Source organism: Puntigrus tetrazona, chromosome 5 (assembly GCF_018831695.1).
Source record: "Puntigrus tetrazona isolate hp1 chromosome 5, ASM1883169v1, whole genome shotgun sequence".
NCBI classification, from domain to species: Eukaryota; Metazoa; Chordata; class Actinopteri; order Cypriniformes; family Cyprinidae; genus Puntigrus; species Puntigrus tetrazona.
Genome location: NC_056703.1, coordinates 25,384,788 through 25,407,634, shown reverse-complemented (window position 1 = coordinate 25,407,634; position 22,847 = coordinate 25,384,788). Strand labels below are relative to the sequence as shown.

At 39.9% G+C, this 22,847-nt stretch overlaps 1 protein-coding gene across 4 annotated transcripts in view; it reads left to right on the top strand.

Moving 5' to 3' along the window:
- The window catches only part of LOC122345796 (serine/threonine-protein kinase PAK 3), a 143,188-nt gene that overhangs the window by 39,028 nt on the left and 81,313 nt on the right, over positions 1-22,847 (top strand). For all 4 annotated transcript variants that reach the window (XM_043240265.1, XM_043240264.1, XM_043240267.1 and 1 more), the window contains exons 2-3: positions 17,786-17,976; positions 18,549-18,649. In XM_043240265.1, the coding sequence (XP_043096200.1) occupies positions 17,808-17,976; positions 18,549-18,649 (270 nt within the window). In that variant the 5' untranslated portion in view covers positions 17,786-17,807. The remainder of the gene's footprint in view (positions 1-17,785; positions 17,977-18,548; positions 18,650-22,847) is intronic.

The following is a 22,847-nucleotide window of genomic DNA, read 5'->3' as shown; positions in this document are numbered from 1 at the left end:
GACAGCGCCCAAACTTCGCTTGGTTCCCGTTGGTAACTTAAACTCAAGAAAGAAATATTAACAAGATATACCACCAATAACTAGAAAGTGTGCACCCAAACTAGTCACTCATGGTATACAGTTAATGCAAATCAAAAATAGTCAAAATAAACCAAATCTGTATCTGTCATTATTATGAAACCCGAATGTGAGCTGTAACCAATGTTAAATTAAAGGCTAAGGAATAAACTAACATGTACAAAGAAAATATACATGTGTGAGAGTGCGTCAGCTACCGTATTTACTGTGTGGCCCGGTCACTGGCCATCACATATATTCTTTAAAGTTGCTTTCTGGATTTTCTTTTTGATATTCTGTCTCTCCATGTTAGAATACATCTACCATTAAAAGTATAGAATGATCATGTCTTTATTAGTGGGCAAACCAACAAAATCAGCACACATACACTTACATTTTTAAGCTTATCTTATTATTATTGTGTAGAAACAATCAGTCTTTATCCAGTGGTAAATTGCAAGCAGTCACTCTCCTTCTTCCCGGTTTCAGTAAACTAGTTGTCTTGCTCATATGCGCTAACCTCAATTGTTTCTTCTTCTGTTGTTTTGTTGCACATGATCAACATGTTAGCTCACTGGTGAATTAATGTCATTGGTTTCGTTGTGGCTTCATAAATATTTTAAAGAGCCTATGTTGTACACCTTTTTGGAGTTTTATTTTAGAATCAGAATCACTTTATTGCCAAGTTTGTTTACACATACAAGGAATTTGTTGTAGTGACAAACTGTACAGTGCAACACGATAACAAGACAAGACAGATAATAATAAAGATAATTATATACACTATACAAGATACAGAATATAAAATGTGCAAAACAGCAAAAAAAAATTATATATATATATAATATCAATATATACTCAAGTGTTCATGACATGGACTGACTGGGGGAAGAAACTGTTCCTGTGTCTGGCTGTCCTGGTACTCAGTGCTCTGTAATGTCGACCAGACGGCAACAGTTAAAAAATGGAGTGTGCTGGATGTGAGGGGTCCAGAGTGATTTTCTTAACCCTTTTGTTTAATCTGGATTGGTACAGTTCATGGAGAGTGGGGAGGGTTGTACCAATGATTCTTTCAGCAGTCCTGACTACCCTCTGTAGTCTTCTGAGGTCAGAGTTGGTAGCTGAGCTGAACCAGACAGTTATGGAAGTGCAGAGAATGGATTGTATGATGGCCGAGTAGAACCGTTTCAGCAGCTCCTGTGGCAGGTTGAACTTCCTCAGCTGACGAAGGAAGTACGGTCTCTGCTGGGCCTTTTTAACAATGGAGTCCATGTGTGTGTCCCACTTCAGGTCCTGGGAGATTGTGGTGCTCAGGAACCTGAATGACTCCACTGTTACCACAGTGCTGTCCATGATGGTGAGTGGGGGGAGTGCAGGGGGGTTCCTCCTGAAGTCCACTTTCATCTCCACTGTTTTGAGCATGTTGAGCTCCAAGTTGTTCAGACTGCACCATTCAGCCAGCTCTTTGACCTCCTGTCTGTAAGCAGACTCGTCACCGTCCTGTATGAGGCCGATGACTGTGGTGTCGTCTGCAAACTTCAGGAGTTTGACAGAGGCGTCTTTAGAGGTGCAGTCATTTGTGTAGAGGGAGAAGAGCAGCGGGGAGAGGACACAACCCTGAGGGGCTCCAGTGCTGGTTGTGCGGGTGCTGGATGAGAATTTCCCCAGCCTCACTACCTGCTGTCTGTCTGTCAGGAAGCTGCTGATCCACTGACAGACGGAGGTGGGCACCGAGAGCTAGGTTAGTTTGGGGTGGAGGAGGTTTGGTATGATGGTGTTGAAGGCCGAACTGAAGTCCACAAACAGGATCCTCACATAAGTCCCTGGTCTGTCTAGGTGTTGCAGAACATAATGCAGTCCCATATTGACTGCATCGTCCACTGACCTGTTTGCTTTGTACGCAAACTGCAGGGGGTCCAGTAGGGGTCCTGTAAAGTCCTTCAGATAACCCAGAACCAGTTTTTCAAATGATTTCATGACCACAGACGTTAGAGCCACGGGTCTGAAATCATTAAGTCCATTAATTTTGGGTTTCTTTGGGATGGGGATGATGGTGGAGCGTTTGAAGCATGAAGGTACTACACACAGCTCCAATGATCTGTTGAAGATCTGAGTGAAGATGGGGGCCAGTTGGTCAGCACAGGTTTTCAGACAGGCTGGAGTAACACCGTCTGGGCCTGGTGCCTTTCTTCTTTTGTTCTTCCTGAAGACCTGGCACACGTCATCTTCTCTGAGTTGAAGGGCAGGTGTGGGGGAGAGGGGGATTACAGGAGGTGAGAATGGTTCCTTTTCAAACCTGCAGTAGAACTCGTTCAGGTCGTCTACCAGTTGTTGATTTGCCACAGTGCTGGGGGATGGTGCCTTGTAATTGGTGATGTCTTTCAGACCTTTCCAAACAGAAGCTGTGTCACTAGAGGAGAAATGGGTGCGAAGCTTTTCAGAATAATTCCTCTTCGCCACTCTGATCTCCTTTTCTAGTGTGTACTTGGCCTGCTTATACAAGGCTCTGTCCCCTATCCTGCGAGCATCTTCTTTGGCTTGACGGAGCTGATTGAGTTTAGCAGTGAACCATGGTTTGTCATTGTTGTAAGTTAAATAAGTCCTGGTAGGAATACATATGTCCTCACAGAAACTAATATATGATGTTACCGTTTCTGTGAGCTCGTCCAGATCTGTGGCGGCAGCAGCAGTGAGAGAAAAGCAGGTTTGTAAATCCCACTCTGCTTCGTTAGTCCATCTTTTTACAGTCCTAAGAACAGGTTTAGCTGATTTCAGCTTTTGCCTGTAGGTCGGTATGAGATGGACCAAACAGTGATCAGAAAGTCCCAGGGCAGCTCGTTGGACGGAATGATAAGCGTCCTTTATTACGGTGTAGCAGTGATCCAGTATGTTACGGTCTCTGGTTGGACAGGTAACGTGCTGTCTGAATTTTGGCAGTTCACGTGAGAGGTTGGCTTTATTAAAGTCCCAGAGAATGTAGGAAATTATGAAATAGTGCGTGCACTTCAGTCTGCACAGCAGCAGGTCCCCTCTGTCTGTATTGCTGGTGGATGTGTACCCTTGGTTCAGCGTACTGGAAGCACAGCCCGATAAAACCACACGAGTGAAATCAATCTGGTTTATTCAAACAAATGCTCAAAAACATCAAGTCTGTCTTCAGCTTATATACATAGGGAAAAATAAGAGTGCACCCAAAAAGGAGGAACTTGGTCCCCAAGCCATAACATAGGAAAACATATACATATATGGTAATGTTGGTTAAACTTGTTCTAACAGCTCAGCAAAACCAAAAAGAGGGAAAAACAGTGGGAGTGAGAACCTTGTGAAAGAAAGATACATTGTCACCTTGACGTGGTAGAAGGGCCAGTTGCTATCTAGGCAAAACGGTTCTCTGTACGCACAAGGCGTCTCCGTCGCATTTAGGTCAGAGTTCATACACACACACATAGTATAGAAGGCATAATGTTCCTTCATTTTATTTTAGGTGTGAATATATATTTGTGGTATAAGTAACAAAAGCAATTTCAATATGTTTTTACAGCTCCTTTCTCAGGAGCTCTGTCAAAAACAGGTCGATTTTGGCCTGTCTAATTACTATTCATGAGCCTCTCTTCTGATTGGCCAGTTTTTTCTGATTGACGCACAATCAGGCCAGACAAAAAAATTATGAGAGCTGTTGTAAAACACCATAAAACAAGTGTACTGGACAGAAACTATCATCAGAAACTTTTGCCTGAAAAAAAAATTATGACAGCTGTTGTAAAACACCATAAAACAAGTGTACTGGACAGAAACTATCATCAAAAATGCTTGAGTTTGCACACTTCCTGTCAGAAAAGGATCAATATAGTATTTTGTTTTTATGGGTGTCTCTAAAGTTTTATTGCATCTCAAGACTGTCATTTATGAAATAACGTCTGAATAATCTAGTGTTATCAGATAGGTTGGCATGGAAACAGGCCTGTTCTGCCTTTCTGTAGGTGCGACTGCCAAACAAAAACCCTAAAATTACATTAAAATGTTAATTGAAATAACAATAAACAATGAATAAAATATATTTTACAGTTTTGTTTTTTTTCCTTGTTTCAATATTTTATTGTATATTTTTGGCAGCCATAGCTGCCAGTCATTCGACTTTTTTGTTTTTGTTTTGTAAAACCCTTATTTTAAAAACATTTTCCTAGATTATTATAAGAAAAGCACTAAATGCTCTACAGAGAAACAGTTTTATTTTACAAATGATTACAATTAAAAACCTTCAGGTGTCAAAGCATGCTCAAGATGGAAAATTTACAGTTTTATTTAGAATATGAAAGACAAAGTCTATACAAATGCATATTAAATTAAAATGTTACATTTCAGTGTTAAGAAATACAGCATAATTACATTTAAAATACTGTAATGATGAAGAACATTTGAACAGTTTCACAAAAATGCTGAATTAGATATATTCAATTTAAAGGACAAGTTCACTTCCAGAATAAATATTTCCTGATAATTTACTCACCCCCATGTAATCCAAGATGTTCAGGTGTTTATTTGTTCTGTAAAAAGAGAAAAAAATAAGAACATGAATATCTTGAAATGGCATTGGGGGTGAATAAATTATCAGCTAATTTTTATTCTGGAACTGAAGTGGTCCTTTTAAACTGATATCTGTGAAAGCAATTTTATTATTTAGATGTAAAATAACATTATCAATTAATTCTTCATTAACATTTCTTCAGAGCCCCAAGGAGGAACTGTATACAGACGTGGACAAAATTGTTGGTACCCTTTGGTCAATGAAAGAAAAAGTCACAATGGTCACAGAAATAACTGTTATCTGACAAAAGTAATAATAAATAAAAATTCTATAAATGTTAACCAATGAAAGTCAGACATTGTTTTTCAACCATGCTTCAACAGAATTATTTAAAAAAATAAACTCACGAAACAGGCATGGACAAAAATGATGGTACCCCTAGAAAACACTGAAAATAATGTGACCAAAGGGACATGTTAATTCAAGGTGTGTCCACTAATTAGCATCACAGGTGTCTACAACCTTGTAATCAGCCATTGGGCCTATATATATGGCTCCAGGTAATCACTGTGTTGTTTGGTGATATGGTGTGTACCACACTCGACATGGACCAGAGGAAGCAAAGGAAAGAGTTGTCTCAAGAGATCAGAAAGAAAATTATAGACAAGCATGTTAAAGGTAAAGGCTATAAGACCATCTCCAAGCAACTAGATGTTCCTGTGACTACAGTTGCACATATTATTCAGAAGTTTAAGATCCATGGGACTGTAGCCAACCTCCCTGGATAATCCGAATGGTAACAAAAGAGCCTAGAAAGACTTCTAAAGAGATTCAAGGTGAACTTCATGCTCAAGGAACATCAGTGTCAGATCGCACCATCCGTCGTTGTTTGAGCCAAAGTGGACTACATGGGAGACGACCAAGGAGGACACCATTGTTGAAAACGAATCATAAAAAGCAAGACTGGAATATGCCAAACTACATGTTGACAAGCCACAAAGCTTCTGGGAGAATGTCCTGTGGACAGATGAGACAAAAATCGAAGTTTTTGCCAAGGCACATCAGCTGTATGTTCACAGACGAAAAAATGAAGCATATCAAGAAAAGAACACTGTCCCTACTGTGAAACATGGAGGAGGCTCTGTTATGTTCTGGGGCTGCTTTGCTGCGTCTGGCACAGGGTGTCTTGAATCTGTGCAGGGTACAATGAAATCTCAAGACTATCAAGGAATTCTAGAGAGAAATGTACTAGCCAGTGTCAGAAAGCTTGGTCTCAGTCGCAGGTCATGGGTCTTGCAACAGGACAATGACCCAAAACACACCGCTAAAAACACCCAAGAATGGCTAAGAGGAAAAAATTGGACTATTGTAAAGTGGCCTTCTATGAGCCCTGACCTCAATCCTATTGAGCATCTTTGGAAGGAGCTGAAACATGCAGTCTGGAAAAGGCACCCTTCAAACCGGACACAACTGGAGCAGTTTGCTCATGAGGAGTGGGCCAAAATACCTGCTGAGAGGTGCAGAAGTCTCATTGACAGTTACAGGAAGCGTTTGATTGCAGTGATTGCCTCAAAAGGTTGCGCAACAAAATATTAAGTTAGGGGTACCATCATTTTTGTCCAGGTCTGTTTCATGAGTTTATTTTTTTAATAATTTCTGTTGAAGCATGGTTGAAAAACAATGTCTGACTTTCATTGGTTAACATTTATAGAATTTTATTTATTATTACTTTTGTCAGATTAAAGTTATTTCTGTGACCATTGTGAGTTTTTCTTTCATTGACCAAAGGGTACCAACAATTTTGTCCACGTCTGTAACTAAAAATAGCATGTCATGCCTGTTTTGGCAAGTATTCTGGTAAACACAGTAGATTATATCCATATCTTAAAGTATACAGCTGACTAAGAAGGAAATCGATTGTATGTCCATGTATTTAGTCTTAAAGACATGGCAGCATAGAAGTACCTTCTTCTGTCTGATCTGTTACTCAAAACCAACACAGCTTTAACAAAGATGAATCTGTATTTAACCTTTGCAGTTTAGCTTTTTAAGGTTAAAGCATTTTATGGATTTAGATTGAGATCAAATTTCTGTGTGGAGGACTAACAGTTTTCAGACTCCTTGTGCAAACACAAATCTCACTGGATTATTACAATTAATGGCAAAACAAATGCTTGAAAATGTAAACTCGGTACCACCGCTCCTGGTCACCTAATCCCGGGGGGGCATCATCCCAGTTGCTCAAACCCTCCTATTAGGCTAAATATGATTATAAAAAATAAATTTTATGATGAGCGCAGTGTGATATAAGCAAACGTGACACATATTGCACCAACTGCGCTGGCACCTGCACCTTTGCTCTAACTTTATGTTTGTAGCTGAATACAGATCATAATCCATGGACAACCAGGCTATTAGGGAAAAATACATCAGCGTAACCTGGTGCAGAGAAAGGAAAAATAAAAAAAGCACAAGAGGAAGTCAGTAATACGTTCATAATCCTGTGAAACATTTTTCACTCTTGACTTTAGAAGCAAATGGGTTTTATTTTCTGTAATATTTTTTTTTTTAAACGCATCTGACTTAACATTCCAGTTTCTATGAAAGCAATATATGGTAGGCTATATGATTTCATTAGATATAACACTGTTAAAATACCTAATTATATTACAAAAAAAAAACAAATTAATGGGAAAAACGTGCCGAAACAACGGGCTAGGTGTGAAAGCAACCTTACAGTCTGACACTGCTGCTACTGCAACCGGGACTGTATATTTGAATTTGACCACGAAGCGGTTTGCTTACTGTGGTGACAGTCAGATTATCTAATCAGCTCAAAACAACACTGAGCAACAGCAAATAGGTATCACCATGGTAAGGGGGCGTTTGAGTTTTCCCTCTTTCTCCTCACTCTCCTTTGCTTTTAAATAGCCTGGTTTAAACAAAGAACCATGCACATATTACTTTCACTTTTTATGTTCACAAGTTCACCCTTATATATAATCTGATTAAGCAAATATTAAGCATATTTTGGCATTCAGAGTGCAGCCAGAATGTAGCCCTAACCCATAGAACCCCCCAAAAGGAAGCATAATGCCCAGGACAGCAAAACGCATGCCTTGGTGTGCCTTGCATGCAGACAAACATAATGGCAGGGATCAAAATAAGGCAATCTAAGGGAGCTGCTGCTCTGATGCGCCAAAAGGGACAGTCCCTTTTTTGCACAGTGTGAGGTGTAATCTTGAACCACAGACAGAGGCCTCATCATGTGACCGAATGGAGCCGTGGGTATAGGCAAAAAGCTGTGACTGATGGAGGGACTCCCACTGCATCTGAAGGTAGCAACAGCCCTGCTGCACTGGAAGGCAGAAGTCCCCCTTTTTTGTATGAGTATGAGGTCTAGTTTTGATTCACCAGATGTCCTGAACCTCCAAGAGACCTGGATTGGAGATTCTTAATGGAATTTAGCTAGAATCACTAATTGCAAGAAGAGTAAAATATGTAAGTGGTAAGTTATAAGGGAGTTGAAATGCTTTGAAATGTCACCACACTGTTCGATATGATTGGACAGTTCTGGGTGAAACTGCTTGAAGGATAGAACAGAGTGACATGTTGAAGAGAGGTTTTAAGCAATAAGTTATAATAGTTGCAAATAGTGAAATACTGGGATCAGCGATGGTCCGTTTTACAGGAAAATTCCTGTAAAAATTTGAGACTAGATGGTATTAAGCACAGGGGGTGGTTCTAATCGGTCGGACTGCTATGAATAAAGTGCACTGAGATTTAGATTGGAAAGAAAGGTTAAAATGATACTTTGGGGCTGAAACCATTTGTGAAGGCAGCCTCATGCAGAAGGGTAAGACAGCTGATCTTGAGCGGCTAGTGAAGGTAGCATTATGTGGGTTGGATAGAAAGCCATGCCATTGGGCGATGTTGTGTGCAGCGTGGTAGCTGAAAGCACTGCAGTGTTTGTTTGAGAAGAGGAGGAAGACTGTGCAGTGTGAGTAGCGGCCAGGTTTGGAGCACAGATCAGGCTTGCTGATGGCTTGCTAGCTGCATGCTTGACGGCAGCGGACATTGATATGGAAGACAACATTTTAAATGCAGTAAACAGCTGTGAAAGGAACATAGCCCACATGTCAGTTAATGCACCCTCATGCTTAAATCATCCTCTGGGCTAGTGTCTGCTATGGGAGCTGGAGACCACTGAAAACAAAAAGAGGTTATTAGTAACATTAGCAGTAGCACACAGCGGCCACTCCGGAACCAAAATGGTGTTTTTTGTTTGTTCGAGACGAAATTTTGTATGCTTCAGTCGAAATTTTGTAGGGGATGGACACCAATGACAGTTGTGTCCGCATATACAACCACCAGACACTGAAACTGCTCAGAAAACATTCACTAACTAAACTGAGTGACGACGTTGCACGCGGACTCCGTGACCCGACCAGGCCCTCAGTCCTCAGTGTCTCCTGATGCCGAAGGCCGGGGAAGAGGACGCTGCAAGCGGTGTTCGAGGAAATGGAAGCGCGGTAAATGGGCGGGTGTCTGTGCTAGGCTAACCATTAACCCTAGCCAGCTGGCACTCCCCTCCATCTTTCTGTCCAACATCTGTTCACTTGACAATAAGATGGACTGCATTCGACTTCACCGAACTACACGCCGTGAGTATAGGGATTGCTGCGTCTTTGTCACTGAGCCACGTTTTCGTAAAGACAGAGTTCCGGACACCGCCATTTAGCTAACCGGGCTAACTCTATTTCGTGCTGACAGAAATGTTGCACTGTGCGGTAAGACTCGTGGTGGTGGCGTGTATGTTTATCAACACGGAATGGTGTAAGGACTCTGTGCTTGTATCTAACTATTGCTCATCGCTAGTGGAGTTCGTTATTGTCAAATGCAGAGCCTTTTATCTATCCCGGGAATTCACTACCATCTACACTATCAGACTTCGCCTTCAGAGAGGCGAAGAAAGGACCAGAAAGGACCGGGCAGCTCTAAAAACAGTGAGGGCCAAACTGTCCGGATCTATCAGAAAAGCAAAGTGCACTTATGCTAAAAGAAACCACGGCCACTTCCAAAACAGCAGTGACTCACGGCGCATATGGCAGGGCATTCAAGCGGTCACCAACTACAAGACAACTCCACCTGTCTGTGATGGTGACGCCTCCCTACCAGATGACTGAATGACGTTTTGAGGCACAGAATAAAACAACGAAGTACACCTGTTGGAACTACTATTCTTGTTTCGTACTTTTATTGACATTATTGTCTCATATATCAATGTGGTTTTGAAGAACTTCTGTGTGTGTGGGTAAAGAGTTTGGCAACACGCTCACAAAGGACAGGACGCTGTCCAGAGCCGACACCTTGCTGAACTCTTGCTGAACTCACCCCCAAGCAGATTCCATCTAAATGATATCTAATTAGGATCAAGCACCCACAAGAAAGGAATGTGCCCTATTGTAACCTTTTTAAGGGGGTTGCTTTTTCTTTATGTATAAATAAAGATGTGTGAGGGGCTGCGTTTCAGAAGCAAACTGAAGAGAGCTGGAAACAGTTTGCTTCCCTTGCAACTGAAGCGACGTCACTTGCAAGTTACACATTCGGAAACAAATTCTCGTGTCTGTTATTGAGTTGTCTTCGGGCAGGTAAAGAACCTTAAAGGGGCATCCAGACCCAACAACACCCCTCATACCAACGACCCAGTACTCTGCTTCTCCACAACTGACGTGAGGAAAACACTTTATAGAGTTAACCCACTGAAGTCTGCTGGACCAGACAACATTCCAGGCAGAGTACTAAAGGAGTGTGCAGAGCAGCTAGCTGATGTCCTCACTGATATCTTCTATATCTTTCTGAGCAGCTCTGTCATTCCGACATGCCTCAAAACAACAATGATTGTCCTGGTGCCTAAGAAGTCTGTGGTTTCATGCCTCAATGACTATCGTCCCGTCGCACTCACACCAATTGTGATGAAATGCTTCGAGAGGCTTGTCATGAGGCACATCAAGTCACAGCTACCACCTTCACTTGACCCATTACAGTTTGCGTATCGTCCAAACCACTCTACAGACGATGTTATCCCCACAACCCTCACCCTCTCACATCTGGACTCAAAGGGAAACTACGTCCGAATGCTGTTCATTGACTTCGGCTCAGCATTCAACACCATCATCCCTCAGCAGCTTATAGAGAAGCTAAGCCTGCTGGGCCTGAACACCTCTCTCTGCAACTGGATCTTGGACTTTCTGACAGGCAGACCTCAGTCAGTGCGGATCGGGAACAGCATCTCCAGTACCACCACATTGAACACTGGAGCTCCTCAGGGCTGTGTGCTCAGTCCACTGCTGTTCACTTTGCTGACTCACGACTGTGCAGCGATGCACAGCTCCAATCATATAATCAAGTTCGCTGATGACATGACTGTGGTGGGTCTCATCAGCAAGAACGACGAGTCAGCATACAGAGATGAGGTGCAGCAGCTCACAAGTTGGTGAAGAGCCAACAATCTATCTCTGAATGTTAACAAGACAAAGAAGATGATTGTTGACTTCAAGCGAGCAAAGAGTGACCATTCTCCGCTGTCCATCTACGGATCCAAGGTGGAGACCGTCAAGAGCACCAAATTCCTTGGTGTTCATCTGGCGGATAACTTCACCTGGTCACTCAACACCAGCTCCATCACCAAGAAAGCCCAGCAGCGCCTCTACTTCTTGAAGAGGCTGAGGAGAGCTCATCTCCCTCCACCCATCCTGACTATCTTTTTTTGGGGGACCATTGAGAGCATCCTGTGCAGCTGCATCACTTCCTAGTTTGGGAATTGCACCGTATCGGATCGCAAGACCCTCCAAAGGATAGTGAGGACAGCTGAAAAGATCATTGGCGTCTCTAGTCTGCACATGTTGCACTTTATGTGGCTAAGACACTGTCTTAGCTCAGTATGTGAGTTCTTTTGTATTGTGTATTTTGTTGTAAGTGTGAGTTCATGTAGCACCCGGTCCTGGAGATACATTGTCTCATTTCACTATGTACTGCACAGCTATATGTAGTTGAAATGACAATAAAAAGCCACTTGACTTGACTTGAGTCTCAGCCTTAGGTGCCACGCCAATGGACCATCAGTTAGATCTGATACTTTGGTACACTTATCTGGAAAATATCTGGTTAAATACAATATTACCAGGAGATGTGGGTCATGTTCTTTAATGTACTGTCTGGAAACAAAGATGCTGTGATGCTAAAGCCTTCACGAAAGAAGACAGACATTGAATTTACAACTGTGATCACAGGCACTTACCAGGATCAGTACATGAAATATATAAAGTTCATGGCAAAAAATGTTTAAAATGCAGCAGAGAGTTTTACACACCAGTCTTTTATTGTGGCGACATTTTGACTCACAATGAAGAGAGATGCTTCTCCTTTTTAACCACAAAAAGGAGAAATTGAAATGGCCATCAAGTAGCACGTGTAAATTAGGTTGCTAGTTGCAATTGTTCTATAATAGTTTATGATATACCTTATTTATATTTTAAAGTATACTGTTGAACTCATTTTCTTGCATTAAAAAACTTTCTCACAATGTAATTTAGAATACAGGAAAAAAGGCTATTAAAATTTTATCTTAAGCAATTGAGTATTTGACACAGTTTTGCATTTTATCAATCAATCAATCAATCATTTTTATTTATATAACGCTTTTAACAACACAGGTTGCATCAAAGCACTTTTTTACTAATTTTAGTTACAAGATGACATCGGAATCCATGTCATCACATCATTTAAGCAACAAAGGGCCTGCCTTTTTTTTTAAAACCTCATTTGCAGCACAGCCTGTGCCGCGAGTGGAGGCAGCCTGGCACTAGTGACTGCTACAAGAGCTAGAGACTCGGGTACATGCAGTGCTGTGGCCAGAAGAGCTGAAAAAGTCAGTTAACTTTTACTGTGGTGAGAACTGGGACGCGACCCAGGCTCATTTGAGGCCTCACGCTGCGACCCAATGCTCTATAAAACGGGTCTTGTGTGGGATGACGGAGGTGTTGAGTAAGGGCGGGTTTAAGGCTTTCTTTGATATAATGGCTGCCCTGGAAGCTGGAGTGGATTTAGGAGTGAGGTTGATTAATTTGCAGGATGACAAAACTTTGTACAGACCTGCTTTGTTTACCCTCTACGAGAATGGGTTGTTGGAATTAAACAGTGTTCACTTCAATCCAAAATACTCTCCACTTCCCAGATAGCACACATACATCTTACAGTTGTCTGTTAAAGATCTCTTGATCTGTAAAGCATTGGTTTTCTAAGAATGTCTGACAGACGTCTTACAGATGTCAGTTTTACATAGGTTCTATATCAAACATCTTAAAGACATATACAGATCTTGAGATTGTGATATAATGGCCAAGATCAAATGCAAGAAGCTGTCATAGTGTAGGGGTAAGTTAGCTGTGACTATTTATACACACATAATGATCTAGGATGATTTGCTTAACCCCAATTTTTTTTACATGTACTTTTACATTTCATTTTGAAACTCTTCCATCATTGTCTTGTCTTTTTTACCTCACTCGTCTTGTTAGTTAGCTAGACTCATTCTCCCTAGTAATAAATGAAATCTGATCTATGCACAACTGTCGTTCGCTCAGTGCTCCGCATTGAGCAGCCAGGTTTAGTTTTAGATTGAATTGTCTCCCTGATAGCACACTTACATCTAGGAGATGTTTATTTGATGTCTGCATTTACACGATGGGCAATTGACATAACTATTGTTGCGGCTTAAAACTAAGGTTTCACTGCACTTTTTGCTCCACTGACTTCCATTCATAAGCATGTCAAAGAGACCAAAGTTTGATAGCAGAAGCAAACGCTTGTGATAGCAGCAAAGATTCTGATTGGTTGTCAACGTGTCTATTGTTCATCAGCTGAGAAAAAGTATTCTGGAAATGATTCCAATGGTATATTTCTGTGCCTTTATCGTTATAGTTGTGGTTAGGGCGCTGCTATTCTTTACCATTTCAGAATCATTTTTTGAATTGTATCTTATCTTTATCGTCATTGTGCTTGGTGTGAACGAGCCTTAAGAGCAGTGGTGGAAAGAATACTAAGAAACTGAACTGCAAAGAGTAAAACATGACTGATGTTATATCATATTGATACTATTAATCAAACATACAATCACAACAGTCAGTGAGTCTTCTTGACTTCTTGGCTTAGTAATCATCTCATTGTTATAAAATGTAAATTTTGATTTCTTTTGCGCACAGTTTAATATGACTTTACATTATTCAAGCACAAGAAGTACTGCACACATAGGGGTGTAGCCATCATTCCAAAAATAATGGGGACAGAAAAAAATTATTGGCTTTATTTTTTTTGTTATGTCTTTTATTTTGCTAAGATATCAAATACAGTGCTGGACAATAACTAATCATTTGTATTCTATAAATTTTTTTGCGACAATGCCAATTTTAGGATTGGTTTATACAAACACATAATACAAATCATTTGTATAATAAATGTTATGTCAATTACCACTGCATTATTCATGTACTTTATTTATAAGCTGGAAATTGCCCTCTTTGTCCATTTTGGGGATTTTCTGCAAGTTATAAGTTGACCTGTCATTGGCAGAAGCCCAGGGCTCCACCCCTGGAAAACCTGTCCCTGTCAAACACCAGCTTGTCTGTTCTCCATCGGCACCTTTGTCTTTTATTTATTTATTTTGTACTTTTGCTTAAAAATAAATGTAGCGAATTTGAATACTTTATTTTACTTTGTATTATTTTACTTAAGTAAATAAATTCAAATATTTAATGTTATATATTATTCTCAGTACAAATATCTAATCTTAGTATCTTAAAATAGAGAGAGAATGAGAGAAGAGATACTTTAACTATTATCATGCAGTATTTATTTGGTTTACCATGGGCCACATGCATTTAATAATATGCTAGATGCCTGCACTGTTAATTCTGAAGGCCTTAGGCAGATTTCTTTAACCCTAAATTACTGAAATATGATTGGATAAAAGCTCTAATATAAACATACACTACTGGAAGCAGAGAATCCAAGAGAAAAGCTATGCATCTTAAAATAAGTGGCAATGAAAGCATTGCATTAACCAATCAGGTTTTGCTTTGACAGCACCGGGGCCATTCCGGAAGGCTTACGATATTGTCAGCCCGTCCTTGGATAATCTAAAATTGTTGAGAATCAGAGTTGCGATCACTGTGTGATCATGTGTTTCATGGAACTCTCAATAGTTCCAAACAACTCCGCTCTGTGAATAGGTTTGAATGGGTTTAAATAGGATAGAGAGCAGTTTACTATATTTACAGCAATTTCTAGTGATTATTAACAAATCATGTGCATTGATTATGTATTTATAACTATGCTGACTATGTTTTACAAATTTATTTTATTCTGGGAAGTGAAGAAGAGACAGCATTACAAAAAATTTTAATATGCTTATTGTTTATATGTCACAAACACCGGCTTCACCTACCCAGTCAGCTTCATTCTCCCGATCATAATCACTAGAATTCTGAACACCTGCACCAACACCTTTATCTAATCAGCTCTACCACACATAGTGTGCTTGAGAAGCACTAAAATGAATGGACTTCAATGTTGGAACTATTGGTTGTTTGGAACTATTGGCCGCTTCACACACATCTTTCACATCTATCTCTCGCTGTTGTTGAGGCACGGTGGTGATTGAGTTTGCTTTCTATGACACGTTTCTTCCTGAGGGGAGAAATGGCTTGTATGTAAAATCTGCATGCTCTCAGAGTACTTCTGGAGATGTTTGTGTGTTTACGTCCTCATTTAGTAGGATGGCAGACACTAAAAAACACTGCGAGCGTCCCTTGAGCTTCAGTAAGTGTGTAGAAAACAAACCGCGCGACTGCAACATTTATTCACAGACATGTAGAACATGCAAGATTCATATTTAAATCGACTTTTGCGACTTAATATTTACATATACTAATCCATATCGTGATGTGATTTAAATGTAAAAACCCACATCTTATTAGTTCATTTAAAATAAAGACAATTTCTGTGACATTCTGTTCATGTTATCTGCATTGTGGAAATCATTTATCACTTTATAGTCTCATAGGCCAGCATAGAGAAAACAGCATGTAGAATATAGTCATAGGTCTCCAGACTGGTGACTGTGCATATATGCATGTTATGAGTAAAATGTTTTCCCTGATTGTTTAGCGTTCACATCTTTTGTTATGTTCTTGTATTAAACTGATCAAACTTCTACAGTTAACGCTTCTCAGTTGTGTGGATATTGACAATATTGTTTACAATTCTCATTTATAATCATTACTAATATGGCTTCTTGTTATCAAGATTGTAGTCTATATACTGTGTTCTGTTAAAGTATGAACTTAATATTATTCAAATTACTATTGCATATTAATATTTTTTACTTAAAGTGGCCATATCCCTGATAGGACACATACATCTAGGAAATGTCTATTTGACGTCTGCACTTACATCTGTACTTGCATCTGTAAGACACATTATTTAGGTTGTTTGCTCATCTGCAATACGTCTATTGAATGTCTCCTTTTAGATTTAGAACGTCCTTTGGATGTCTTTAAGATGTATGTAAAACTGACATCTGTAAGATATCTGCCAGAGGTTTATAGACAGCAAATGCTTTCCAGATCAAAAGATCTTTACCAGATGTATGCGTGTCTAGTAGATCAATGGTGATGTAAAGTGTGTCTGAACATTAGAGTCTAATCATGTGTTGGCTGCTGTTCAAGAGCCTATACACAAGATGGCCACCATATTGGTAAAATGGCCTTCAAATAAGAATCTTCCAACAAAATGGCTACCTTTCCTGAGTCAAGTCTTGTCTTTCTGATCTACCCGAGTCAAGGAATGTCACAGGTGATCGTCATTAAGCCAGGTCAAACCACAGCGGACCAGTCCAGTCAAATCATCTCTGATAATCACAAGTTAAGTCAAATTCTCAAAGATCTTCATGGAAGTCAAGTCACAGCTGATCTTCATGAGGCAAGTCATATCTCCGCTGATCTGCCAGACACATCTGCCAGGATAATGGGAATTGAAGTCCGGGATGGGGTGCCCTCTAGTGAAGCTCACAGGCACTCCAGTTAGAGATCATGACAACAGTATTATTGAAAATGTCAAAATTTAAAAATAAATAAATAAATAAAAATGTTTACTCTGTGGAAAGTTTTTTTCTTATAGGAGCCAGTGGCTCCTTTATCTTTTTTGTCTGGAGCTCTGTCATGTCAAATATGTGCTAAGTACTAATAAGCAGTGCATATGCCAATAAAGGGTATGCTAATAAGCAACTAACTAATAATGAGAATTGGTCCCTATAATAAAGTGTTACCATTACTTTTATTTGGGACTTACATACTGGGTTACACTACTGATTTAATTTTGCAGGTGACATATTACATACTTGGATATTCTACTGGTTTAATTTTATAAGGCATGCAGTAAAATGATGGCAACAGTTTATAATATAAAATAATGCCCTTATTGTTAGTTCATTTTAGCCAGTTTTGTGTATGTATATGCATCTTCCATTCTCTCTTTTGGCATATGGTGTTTCTCATATATGGAAATGTGATGTTTAATGAGTGTGCTGCCAATCTACTTGCTAACATCAGCCGTGTATTAAAAGGGAATGAAAAACCAATAATAAGGATAGTTTCTACGAGTCTTTTATTTTGATTATATAGTTTTGAGTATACAAATTCAGGTAGGAAACATCAGGGAGGATCAACAGATTTTTGTTGACAAAAAAAAGATTTTTTATTAAGCATTTATAATGTGATTTTTAAAAATCACATTATAAAATCTTTGGCAGGTATTGTGCTAATAGCACTGTTTTTATTTATGCAGTTCTAGCTGCTTCTCTGTGATTTACAATGCATATGAAGCAAGCTATTTAAGTCATTTATGTAACACTATAGTAATCACGTTACTTTTTAAGTTATTTATTTGATAATATAATAATTAAATAACTGAATGTTTATTAATTATATACATCAAGAATAATACATATTGTAATAATACATGTTGTAATATGTCGTCTTTGTTAGTTCATGACACCTAATGAAGTGACTATGTATAGAACCTTAAAAATCCTTGTGTCATAAATCTGATAAATATACCTAACAATAGTTCTCTCTTCGTTTGCAGGCCATAGTAAGTGCAAATAAAGATGTCAGATTGTGTTGATGTTGAAGAAAAGCCACCTGCCCCCCCTTTAAGAATGAACAGTAGTTCCCGTGACCCTTCTTCAGTGCACAGTTCAAAACCACTTCCAATGGCTCCAGAGGAGAAGAACAAGAAAGCCCGCCTCAGGTCCATCTTTCCAGGGGGAGACAAAAGTATGTGAACCCAGCTGCCTTACGCAGAATCTGTACAGTTACGTTTGTGCTCACTGTAGGGGAAATATGTTTATATTTAAAATTAGTTAAAAAGATCTAAATGTACTAGCTATTGTATGATCTCAGAAGACTTGGAACATAAAGTAAAGCATAGCTTAAAATGTTCCCAGGTAAAAAAACAAGTACACTTCCCTAATGTAATTAAAGTGCTCTATTTCCGCGCACTAATTTTGTACTTAATATACTAAAAAAGATTCTTTAGTACTTCTTATAATAAACTTAATATCATCTAAGTGTATTCAACTGTTCTATTTTGAGACACCATGAATATGAACTAAAATGCACTTTTAACATACTACCTCGTTTTTAAAAATCTATTTAGTTACCACTTGTATTACACTTGAGTGTATTATTGTATGAAAGATGGTTTCAAGTGTGCTACAAGTGGTAACTAACTAAGTTTTCAAAAACAATGCCAAGGGCAGTATTATACCATTCATACTGTACATACATACATTTTTGATAGGCTGATCTTTAAGGTGTTAACGTGTATTTGTTCCTCTATTCAACAGCCAATAAAAAGAAAGAGAAGGAGCGTCCAGAGATATCCCTGCCCTCTGATTTTGAGCACACCATCCATGTAGGCTTTGACGCAGTAACGGGGGAATTTACTGTGAGTTTAACCAGTCTCAGTCTACCTGTGTTTTATGTTTTGTGTATGTCTGTGTTTAAGGGTCATTGTTATCTGTAATCTATAGTAATCTAAGCACTGTTTTTAAAACTGGGCCTTTTCTGGTATTTTTTTAATTCAAGAAATAACTTGACTAGCATCTTACTGAATATATTATATAAGAGTTGAATGCCTTGCCTTGTTTTTTTGTTTTTGTTTTAAACAATATTTTAAACTTCTTTCTTGGGTTAAATTCTGTATTTGCTTGTCATTATTAAAATCCACTTGTTGTGTATACTTGTAACAGACAGACTCAATGGATAATTGTGTTGCAGTTTTTTAAAACAAGGTTGAATTCAACTAAATATCAGACATAAAGAGTGACCTGCCTCACTGTTCTTGCATGTAATGGAAAGTTTGTCAATCCTAGAGTGATCGGAGAGTATCCAGATAAATAGAGGATTCACAGGTAGAGAGATCCCAGAACATACAGATAACAAGAAGAGACACAGTGTGAGATCAGAGTATGACTGAATGCTCCCTTCTGTAGGGAGAACAGACAGATGTGGGTGATGGGGATTGAGGGTTGAAGCATAAAATGTAGAGTGAGTGTGGTACTCAGGAGAAAGTTGGAGCTGATAGGTAACCTGATTGATCTGATCTGCTTGATTATTTAAAATGGTGCAATGTATCTGGGACTTTGCTTCTTACAGGGCAAGTGCATCCAGATGTCCTGAGTGGAAAGTCAGACCTTCTGCCTGGGTTTATACTAAGAGGTATTGGTGCACTGACCATCAGCCTTGACTCTCTGTCGGTGCCGGTTTAAAGCTGGTAGTGACCTGCACCTCAGACTCTTTCACCATCCCAGAACTAGTGGTTAGAAGGTTTGATGGTAGAAGTAGCTCTTCCATAATGTCAATATGAATTGGGGTCAAAAAATTATCTTGAGTAAGCAAGATATGAGTTATGTAGACCCCTGGATGGTAGGTAGCCAGTGCCCAGAGAGCAATGAACAGACTGGATGATGGCTGTGTGTCGGCTCAAAGATTCTTGGAACCATTTTCATGGAGATTGTGAAATTGAAAAGCATCAATGAGTATAACATTAAGGGTTTAGTTACAGTGTAATGCATTTATTAAGCATTTCTCAAAAAATTTCAAAGTTGGTTATATAGATTTGATATTAAGATTTTATCAGTCAGTGATCGGTGACACACAACATGTCTTTATGTTAAAATTAAATTAAACCGCTCCTTATAATCAACAAGAACATGGTTCTCTTTACAATGAAGTACAATTGGTTATATAGGCTAATTATAATTTAAATTCCTTGCATTTATATAGTGCTTTTACATCATGATATGGGGGATTGGTCTTCCCATCCACTACTAGTGGCATCCACCTGAATGATTTGACGGCAGCAATAGTGCTCCAGAATGCCCACCACACACCAGCTTACTGGTGGAGAGGAGACAGATTGATGAGGTCAACCAGCACATATGGGGATTTTTAGGAGGCCATGATGTTCAGAAGCCAATGGGTGAATTTGGTCAGGATGCAGAGTTCACACCTCTATTCTTTTTCTTTTTGAGTGAGACAGGGCCTCTGTTTAACTCTCTCATCTAAAGGATGGTGCTTTTTACAGTATACTCGCTGTGAGATGCGCTTTAAGTGTGTATGCTTCAATGTCTGCACTCAGACTACCGAATATGATTAAATTTCTTTCTTTCGGCATCAAATTTATCAATATTTCTGCTCTTCTCTTAGTCCCACATATTGACATTTTGAACATTTGCAGTAAGAAATGTCATTTGCAGTAAGAAATTAGCTTATGTCCCGCATTATTTATTGACAAAAATATCAATAGAATTTTCCCATAGTTTGTCATTGAAAGCTAGTTTTAGTTTTATCATCTTGTTTTCTTTGGTGAAAAAAATGTTGTTGATGAATATTATGACAAAAATATTTTGTCAATTAAATTAATATTGGTTAGGACCCACACTGTCGGTATCGTACTCCAGATTTAATACTATCACAAAGAATTGATGTTAATGGTGTTGAAATTCTGCAGCAATGATATCTCAGATCAGTATCTTGTGTCTTGTGTAAACCCCATATAGCTAAAACTGTAAATTTAGCTTTTTGTTACAAGCATGGTAGTACCATCACTTCTACCACAAAAGATTGCTTTGTAGGTAATTTTCGTAATTTATCTAAAATACCTCAGCATATCAAACAGCAAAGAAAACCTTGATGTAACAGAAATGTTGGACTCTCTCTTATCTAGCAGGAAGATTTTGGTATAATGACCACACTCGTGTCCTAAAGTAGAGGTATTTCATATTGCTCTCTGGGAAAATAAACTATCCTACAAAAAGCATTAAAACTGCTGGATCTGATTTCTTTTAATCTCTTTTAGAAGAAAACAAAAGAGCAAGGGATAGAACCATGGTCAGTATGAGCTTGGCTGAGGTTGACCTGGATAAAGAGCGGGGTGAATGCAAAGTGGAGGAGGACCTAATAGACTGCTATGCTGAACTGCAACCTCTCCTGTCTTTTTCTTCTTTGCTGGTCCCAGCCAGCTCTGTTCCTCCAGTGCGCCCTCCAGTGCCTACTCCTCATAGATGCCCTCCAACATCAGTTCCAGCCCCGAGTTCTACCTAGAGAGGGCTCCTGTATGTACCCCTAAAAGCCCGGAGGATCTTGACTTCCCACCTGCCCCAGCCTCCTACTCCATTGTCGTCTGCCAGCCCCTCTGCTCACCCTGAGCCCACCATCTGTATGGCGCAAGCTCCACAGGCATGCCATCTTTCAACATCACAGGGGCTGGAGTATCTCTCGACTCCTGCAGCTTTCGAGGCCCAGAATCTGCCTCGGCCCATTGACTCACCGGGTCCACAATTACTCCTAGCTCCCTCCTCCCTGGCTCATCGATCCATGTTATTCCGACCTACGTTGACCATCCTGCTCTTTGGGACTCCACTCCTCTGGCTGCGCCTTGTCCCTCTATCCCTCCAGCTCCATCAGGCTCTTCAGTTCTCTGTCGCTCCAGCTCCACCCTCTGGATAACCGTCTTCGCCTTTGTCATTGGCGCAATCTGCTCCGCTTTGGCCCTCGGTATACTTCCTGTCTCCCTTGCTCTATAGCTCTCTGTTTCCTCCACCACCTGCTCCCTGAGTAGCTGGCTTCCATGGCTTCTCCCTCCCTAAGCTCCACCATGGGTTGCTGTTATGGCTGTGGCCTGGGTCTAGCTGGACTCTTCCTGCTCCAAATCCCTCCTGTCTTTTCCCTGGCTCCTCCCTCCTTTGTTACTGCAATCAACTCTGTTTGCTGTCCCCCTCCTGGGTATCCGTAATCCTGATGTGTGCTGAAGTTCCCACCGGCCTCTCCCCATGTTGTTGTTTACAGTGAGAGGACACACCTCTGGGAGGGGGGCGATATGTTAGAGATATGGACTGTTTTGGTTGTGTCTTTGCTCCCCATGTGTTTTGTGACCCTGACTCAGGTTAATTGTTAATTTGATTTCAGTTGGGTCTCCTTAGTTTTCTCATTATCCCTTGTATTTAAGTTCCTGTCTGAGCAATTCTTTCCTGTCAGGTCTACTATCGACTTACTCATGTGTCTCTTCTGTTGCCTGATGGATTTACCCTGTGTTCTGGAACATAATAAAGACTATTCGTTTTGATCCTCGTCTCAGTCATATCTCTTACACAGAGTGTGACACAGGCTCTAATGAGGATGCTCTTGACAGCTGCGAATCCATGTGTGGAAGTTTATTGGGACAATCCAAAAGAGAATAGTCAGATACAACAGGCAGAGGTTCGTTAACAGTAAGGCAGTCAGATCGGCAAAAATGTTCAAGGGATTTCCAGATAACAAAGACAGTAAAACAGGGAATGGGTCATTACACAAACACAAATTGCTACTTTCATAGATAGGAGTTCCTTGTTGCCCACATCATAATTTCTTTCAGCTGCAGTCAGCTTCCTGGAAAAGGAGGCACGAGGAAATAATCAGGGAAGATAAAGAGGCAGCAACAGTACTGTAACCTGTGATGAATCTTTGACAGTTCCTTGACAGTTGTGGGTTGTGGCCATTCCGTGACTGCTTTCACCTTGGTTTCATCCATTCTGACACCCTAATGGCTGATATGGTAACCCAGGAAGGAAGTCTTTGAAACAAGGAATTCACACTTCTTGTTT